The sequence below is a fragment of the Erithacus rubecula genome (assembly GCF_903797595.1).
Source record: "Erithacus rubecula genome assembly, chromosome: 27".
Taxonomy (NCBI): Eukaryota; Metazoa; Chordata; class Aves; order Passeriformes; family Muscicapidae; genus Erithacus; species Erithacus rubecula.
The window spans coordinates 249,213-256,859 of record NC_136679.1 but is presented as its reverse complement, the minus strand read 5'-3'; the positions used below and the strand labels follow the sequence as shown (position 1 = coordinate 256,859).

General features: G+C 64.9%; 1 protein-coding gene across 1 annotated transcript; it reads right to left on the bottom strand.

Moving 5' to 3' along the window:
• Positions 1-701: 701 nt before the first annotated feature.
• Positions 702-5,898, bottom strand: LOC306812959 (ataxin-7-like protein 3). Its single transcript, XM_079327937.1, has 13 exons — positions 5,742-5,898; positions 4,244-4,350; positions 4,034-4,166; positions 3,424-3,595; positions 2,870-2,967; positions 2,670-2,692; positions 2,548-2,593; positions 2,283-2,314; positions 2,106-2,174; positions 1,877-1,920; positions 1,723-1,794; positions 1,303-1,436; positions 702-1,200 (listed from the first exon to the last, which is right to left on the bottom strand). Exons 2-13 carry the CDS (start codon positions 4,292-4,294, stop codon positions 1,052-1,054), a joined length of 1,023 nt encoding a protein of 340 aa, XP_079184063.1. The 5' UTR covers positions 4,295-4,350; positions 5,742-5,898; the 3' UTR covers positions 702-1,051.
• Positions 5,899-7,647: the final 1,749 nt, after the last annotated feature.

The window sequence follows — 7,647 nt, the reverse complement described above, 5'->3', positions numbered from 1 at the left end:
AGGGCAGGAGTGGGGGGACAGACACAGCCCCCCCGGGACATATGGCCAAACGGGGGGGCAGACAGCCATGGGAGGGGGCAGCAGAGGGGATGGAGCCAACGCTGCCCCCAGCACGGCCCCTGTGGTGGAGAACAGGAGGGGAGGGGTCCCGGGCAGGGCTGACCTGGACCCAGCCAGAGGGACCTGTCCCCCCCTGCCCGCAGGTGGGGCGCTGGTCCCAGCCCCCTCAAACAACAGCAGAGCCTGTGGGGGTCCCCAGGAGGGGATGTGGAGCTGCCCTGGGGACACGAGGAGGGGGGGGCTCTGTGCTGGAGTCGGGCTGTGCTCCCCCCCAGCTTTGCTCCATTCCCAGCTCCCCCCAGAGGTGCCTGGCAGGTTGGGGTCCCCCTTCCCCAAACAGTTTGGCACAGGGATGGTCACAGCAGCTCCCCCTACCCCCAGACCCACCCCAAACAGCCCCAAACATGAAGGATGCAGCATGCAGCCCCCTGTGAGGGCACTGCCAGGCCCCAGGACCCCCAACAGCTGAATACAGGCACAGCTGAGCAGATTTGGGGGGTGAGGGGGTGCCCAGTTGTTCTGTGAGTGGGAAACACCCCCTCCAGTGTGACCCCTCTCCTGAGCCAGCCCGGGGCAGGGAGGGGGGACAGCCCCAGAGTGGGGGGCTCAGCCCAAAACCCCAGGGCAGGGGGGATTCACAACACCCTGACCCAGGCCCGGACCTGTCCAGGGTGTCCAGGTGCCCCACCCCATTGGGTAAGTGAGGAGTGGGTGTGGGGGAGGTTTGGGGGAGCTGGGAGGGAAGGGGGGGGCTGTACCCCCATGTCTGAGGGAGATGCCCCCATGGGAGCCCCAGGTACAAAAAGTGTCACAGAATAAATAGAGGCACCGGGGCAGGGGGCAGGACGGGGGGCACGAATGGGGGCTCCCCAAACCCAGCCCCACTCCAGCAGTGACCGAGTTCCCTGTGTGGTGCCAGGGCTGGCCCCGCCCCTGCCCATCCCTCTGTCCGTCCCTCTGTCTGTCCTGCCCCTCCCCAGCTCCCTGGGGCTCAGTTGATGTCGTCGTAGATGCTGGGGGTGTGGGGGGCGGGGGGCTTGGGCTTCTTCTTCTTGCTGGAGCCGAGCCCGGGGGCGCCGCTCACCAGCCCCAGGTGCGGCTTCTTCTTCTTGGTCTTGCGGGACTCGGAGTTGTTTGTACCTGGGGAGAGGGAAAAGAAGAAATGGGGGGGGTCAGGGTTTGCCCCTCAGAGGGGGGCATTGCCCTGGGGGTGCCCCAGTTGCCCCCAGCCCCAGCACTCACTGGCTTTGGAGGAGGCCGAGTCGGAGGGGGAGATGTCGGAGGCGCCGTCCCACTGCAGGCGGCTCATCAGCGCCTGGCTCTCGGCCACCTCGAAGCTGTCATTGTCCACGCTGCCCTCGGCCTCGGGCAGGGACCTGCCGCAGGTGCCACAGGGGGTGGTGGGCACAGAGCCCCCCAGATGCCAGGGGGGCGCCCAGGGGCTCAGCCCAGCCCCCGCCAAAATCCCAACAAATCCCAATTCCAGCCCTGTCCCCATCCCCAGCCCCCGCTGAGCACCCCATGCAGCGCCCCCAGCCCCTGTCCCATGGCACAGAGACCCCCAGGGACCCCCAGAGACCTCCCAGGGACCCCCAGAGACCTCCCAGGGACCCCCCAGGGACCCCCAAGACCCCCAGGGACCCCCAGGCTGCAGGCACTTACGCCGAGGGCCCGAGGAGGTACACACGGACTGCCCTGCGCTGCTCATCCGTGTGCTGGGGACACCGCAGGGACCTGGGGACAGACAGCACTGAGGGGGGGCTCCCCCTCCCACGGGCCCTGGGGGACCCCCAGAGTGAGCAGGGCCGGGCCTCACCTGGTGCACATCTTCTTGGTGTGTTCAGAGATGACCCCGCATTGCTGGGGAGGGAAGGGACAGGTGAGTTTGGGGGGGACAGGTGAGTGACCCCTGCACCATCACTGCAGCCCCCCAGTCTCCCAGTGCTGTGTCCCACTGCCCCAGTGCTGCAGTCCCCATTCCCACCCCAGTGGCAGATCCCGGGGGTCCCTCCCCTGTGGTGCCCCCCAATCCCCCAGCCCCACACCGTGGTCAGCAGCGTCCGCAGCTCCTCGGGGCCCAGCGTCTCGTAGTTGATGCCAGCTGAGTTGCTGTACTGGGGGGCAGAGAGCAGGCTCAGGGCTGGGGGGCCCTCCTGGGGGCCACAGACCCCCTGGGGAGGCAGAGGAGGGACTGGCAGCCGTGTCCCCCATCCCAGGCTCACCTTGAAGGGATCGGGGTTCCCGCCGATCTCGCCTGGGAGGGAGGAAAGGTGAGGGGGGGTCCCTGCCTGGGACCCCCAGAGCCCCCTCCCACGGCCACTGCTTCCCCACAGACCCCACCCACTGCAGCTGCCCCGCCCATCAGTGCCCCACCCACTGAAAACCCCACCCCTACACGTGCCCCACCCACACAAGCCCCGCCCCAATTCTGTGAGCCCCTCCCTTGTTTTTAGCCCCACCCCAGGGGCAGCAGCCCCGCCCCCTCACCATTTTTGTGTTTCAGGGACTTGGACCTGCGGGGCGAGTTGGGGTTCTGCAACGAGACGGGGTGTTGGGGGTGTCCTGTGTCCTGCCCGCGCCCCCCGCCCCTGCACCCCTCACCCCCTCACCTTATCCGATTTCCTCTTCTTTGCTGTGGGGACAGACACAGAAAGGAAAGATTTCACCTTTTCCAGGGGATGTGACCCCTAGCCCAGGGCCTCCCCAGGGCTGGGACCCCCCTACACACCCACCCAGGAGCAGGGTTCAGGGGCAGGGGGCAGGCAGGACGTGTCCCCCACCCCTCAGGACAGCAGGGACCCCTCCCCACCTTTCTTCTCAGAGCCATAGGACCAGTCGTTGTCATTGATGTCATCGTTGTCCTCCTGGTCACTCTCAGACTTGTTCAGGTTGTTGCTGCTGGCGATCCTGAGCGGGGAGGGGAGGCAGATCATGGCTGGGGTCTGCCCCACGTCCCCCCCTGCACCCTGGGATCTATCCTGCCCCTCCCATCCCCCCCTGCACCCCGGGATCCATCCTGCACCTCCCATCCCCCCCCTGCACCCCGGGATCCAGACAGGAGTCCCCAGCAGCCCCCCAAGGGGGGACAGAGGACCTGGGGTTCCCAGACTGGCACGGAGGAACAAGAGAACCAAGCTGGACACCCCCACAGCAGCACGATGGAAAGGGAGGACTGGGGAGAGCCAGATGCCAAACTGATATCCCAGGCTCACCAGAGCCCACCCACAGCAGCACAGGGGGAGCCCCAGGCACCCCCAGCCCCCCGTGCCAGCCCCCAGCCCCCCGTGCCCGCCCCCAGCCCCCCGTGCCAGCCCCCAGCCCCCGTGCCAGCCCCCAGCCCCCCGTGCCCGCCCCCAGCCCCACCTGCGGTTGGCGATGCGGCTGCTGTTGCGCCCCATGCCCAGGCACTTCTCCAGGTGCGGGGCGAAGCGCGAGGCGGCAATGCTGCGGCTGCAGTTGGGGCACACGCACTCCTTGTTCTTCCACTGGTTGTACACCTGCCCGAAGATGTCCACGCCCGGCTGGTCCACGATCTCTGCGGGGGGACACGCTCAGCCCTGCCCTGACACCCCCCAGTCTGCTCTGGGGGTCCCTGGGGCTGCCACAGCCTCCCCACAGCCTCAGCGGGACTCGGGGGGCTGAAAGCAGCAGCAGCGCTGCCGGGGGGGCTGTGCCACCTCCCACCCGCTCTGCACCCCAGCTGGGCCCCCAGCTCCACACTCAGGGACTCACTGACCCCCCCATTACCACATTCAGGGGTTCAGTGACCCCCCAGCACCATTCAGAGGCTCACTGACCCCCCCAGCTCCATATTCAGGGGCTCACTGACGCCCCCATTAACCCCCCTGAGACAGTCTGGTCAGTGTTGGGTGTTCAATGCCCCTCAAACCCAATCCCTGTGTGTGGGAACGGCCTCTCTGGGGCTGTGTCCCTGTCACCAGTGTCACCCCCACTCAGGGAGGGGGGGGCTCACCAAAGTCCTTCATGCTGTCGGGGTCTGTGTCATCCAGGAAGAAGTAGCCACACTTGACAGCCCGGTGCACCTCGAAGCACAGCCCCAGGCAGGCATCCTCCACCAGCTCTGTGTAGATCTCGTGTGCGATGGCCTGGGGGCCCAGGGGGCTGTTAGGGACAGGGGGACACTCCCCAGGGGACAGACAGACCCCCGGAGGGGGCAGCTCACCTCCAGTTTGCTGTTATCCAGGCCAGACAAAGACATATCCTCCATTTTCATTTGCAGCTGCTTGCGGAGAAGTCACGCTGAACGCTCATAGCACGGGACACGGGGGGCTGGGGGCACGGGGGGTCTCACTGGCACCTGAGCCCCCTCCTGCAGACCCCTCCCGACCCCCTTCCCAGCCAAAATCCTACTGGCATTGTCCCCAAGAGAAAGAGCCCCGGGGTTAAACCCTCCGGGAGTGAAGTGGGGGGCTCAGGGATGTCCCTCCCCAGGCGAGTGGGGGGCACTGGCTGCCCAGGGCGGGGTGTCCCCTGTGTCCATCCTGTTGTCCTCAGGCCAGCTGGGGACATGCCCAGCCTGCACAAAGTGTCATACCCCCCAGGAGCCCCATCTCACCCCCCATTGTCTCTGGATTTTAGGGGAGCACAGGGGACTCGGGGTGTCCCCAAACTGCCCCTCCCAGAGGGGGTGGGTTCCCCAAACTGCCCCCCCCCAGAGGGGGTGGGTTCCTCAAACTTCCCCCCCCAGAGGGGGTGGGTTTTGCTGCATCACCCTCCCTTGCAGCAGATGAAGGGGAGACAGGGCAGGGAGGGGAGCACCGTGTGCCCCTCAAAAATGAGAGTCCAAAAACCCCAAACTCGTGGTCAGACACCCCCAGCAGCCAACGGTGCTGACCCCTGATTGTCACGGGGCAGGGGGGCTCTGGCCAGCCACGGGGATGGGGGGGACAGAGGAGAGGCCTCCACATCCCCCGTTCACCCCCCAGGGATTTCTGATCCACGGATTTCTGATCCAAGGATTTCTTCCTTCCACAGCAGAAAGAGGAAACAGGGGCTGGGATTGGCTCGGCCCCCAGGACCCCTCCAGGCTGAGGCAGAAAATGGAAGGGGAGCAGGGGGGGCTCAGGGGGTCTCCCATAGGGCCGGGGGGGGCTCAGGGGGAGGCTCAGGGGGGCTCAGGATAAAGGTTTTGGGGTAGGAAATGAGGGTTCTCAGGGCCTGGGGGTCCAGGGTGGTCCAGGGAGAGGAGGGTGGGGGTGGCAGACAGGAAAGGGGGGCTAAAGGCCGCTCAGGGGGGGCTCCCGCAGGTCTGGGGGAGACAAGGGAGGGGCCGGGGCTCGGGGAGTGGAGCGAAGAACAGGAAAATGGGGGAGGGGAGATGGCAGGGCCGGGAGGGTCTCGGGTGGTGCTGGGGGCCCAGAGAGGGCTGAGGGGACTCGGCGGAGGGGGGGGCAGGGAAGGGGATCCCAGAGCCCCCAGCAGGTCTGGGGGGCCCCGGGGGCGCTCAGGCACAGCCTGAGGGGGAGGGGGCGCGGGACCTGGGGGTCGCAGGGAAGGGGCCGGGGGCGGAGGGCACGGGCGGGGCGGTGCCGGGAGGGTCCCGGGGTCCCCCCGAGCCGAGGGGGAGGTCCCGGGGCGGGGCCAGCGGGGCCCTCTCCGGTTCCCTCTCCGGTGCGGCGGGGCCGCGGCGCCGGGCAGGGCCGCGCCGGGCGGTCACTCACCGGCACGGAGGGTCCGCCGGGGCCGAGGCCGGTGCGGGGCCGGCTCAGCGCCCCCCGCCGCTCCAGCGCGGGGCCCGGCGGCGGCTGGCCATGGTCGGGGCCGTGCGGGGCCGGCGGGGCCGGGCCGGGCCTGGCGGAGCCTCCGCCCGGCGGCGGCGGCGGCCCAGGGGGTGAGGGCGGTGAGGGAGGGGCGGGGGCGGCGCGCCCGGCGCGCGCAACGGCTGGGCCCCGCCCCCCCGGCCGCGGCCAATGGGGAGGCGCCGTCAGCGGCGGCGGCCAATGGGAGCGGGCGGAGCCGCCGGCGCCGCGCGGGGCCCCGGCAGAGGCGCGGGGGGCGGGGTCTGAACGGGGCGGGGCCTGAACGGGGCGGGGCCTGGCGGGGACCCCGCACCCCAAAAACCCCCAAAATCCCGCACCCCAAAACCCCAAAAATCCCGCACCCCAAAACCCCAAACCCCGCACCCCAAACCCCAAAATCCCGCCCCAAAACCCCAAAAATCCGCACCCCAAAACCCCCAAAACACCCCCAAAACCCCAAACCCCGCACCCCAAAACCCCAAAATCCCGCACCCCAAAACCCCAAAGCCCCGCACCCCAAACCCCAAAATCCCGCACCCCAAAACCCCAAAACCCCGCACCCCAAAACCCCAAATCCCGCACCCCAAAACCACAAACCCCGCACCCCAAAACCCCAAAATCCCGCACCCCAAAACCCCAAAACCCCGCACCCCAAAACCCCAAATCCCGCACCCCAAAACCCCAAACCCCGCACCCCAAAACCCCAAAATCCCGCACCCCAAAACCCCAAATCCCGCACCCCAAAACCCAAAATCCCGCACCCCAAAACCCCAAAAATCCCGCACCCAAAACCCCAAAATCCCGCCCCCAAAACCCCAAAACCCCGCACCCAAACCCCAAAAAATCCCGCACCCAAAACCCCAAAATCCCGCACCCAAAACCCCAAAATCCCGCAACCACAAACCCCAAAATCCCGCACCCCACAAACCCCAAATCCCGCTCCCCAAAGCCCCGCACCCCCAGGACCCTCGGCAGGAGCCCCGCACCCCCAGGACCCTCCCCGCACCCCCGGTGCCCCTCGGATCCCACTCCCGGACCCCCCGGTTCTCCCAGGTCACCGGTCCGGGTGGTTCCCCCATCCCCAGCGATCCCCGACCCCTCATCCCTGCAGACCCACTACGAGACCCGGTGACATTCCAGATCCCAACCCGCTGGGAGCCCCCAGTGCCCCACAACCCCAAAAATGACCCCAAGGGGTCCCATCCCCACAGCGGATCCCACAGAAAGGAGGAAGAACCCTCCTCACGCTTGTCCTTTTTTTTTTTTTTTTTCCTAAAATTTTTATTTTTATTAGTAATGACATGAGAACAGAAACATTATTTTTCACTTTATTATACAAAAAAAAAAAAAAAAAAAAAAAAAAAAAAAAAAAAAAAAAAAAAAAAAGGAAAAACAAAAAAGCCCCAAAAAACTCAAAAATAAAAAAAAACAAAACAAAAAGAACTGAAACCCCAAGCAAACCGGGAAACCGGGGACACAACCCCCGCATCCCGCTCAGCCGTACAAATTCCGAGTCGGGATTATTATTATTTTTCTTTTTTTTTTCCTTTTTTTTGTCTTTTTTTTAAACCTACAAAAACACTCTTTAAATATTAGAAAAAAAAGATGATTTTTTTTTTATTCTTTTTTTTTTTTTGGTGTTTTTTTGCCTTTTTTTTTTAACGTAATTCACAAGAACTTCCATCTAAAGGATCCCGGGATTTTGTGGCAGTGCCAAAATGCACTCAGGAATTCTCTTGCAGCGCAAAACATTTTCTCCCCCCTCCCAAACTGTCGGCGCTGTAAGAATTTTTCTTTTTTATTATTTCATTTTTTTTTTTTTCCTTTT

Coding starts and splice junctions, on each gene's coding strand:
- LOC306812959 (XM_079327937.1), bottom strand. CDS start 4,294: ATGAAAATGGAGGATATGTCTTTGTCTGGCCTGGATAACAGCAAACTG. Junction 3,596..4,033: donor CGACAGCATGAAGGACTTTG/GTGAGCCCCCCC, acceptor GTCCCCCCGCAG/AGATCGTGGACCAGCCGGGC. Junction 2,175..2,282: donor GGAACCCCGATCCCTTCAAG/GTGAGCCTGGGA, acceptor TCTGCCCCCCAG/TACAGCAACTCAGCTGGCAT.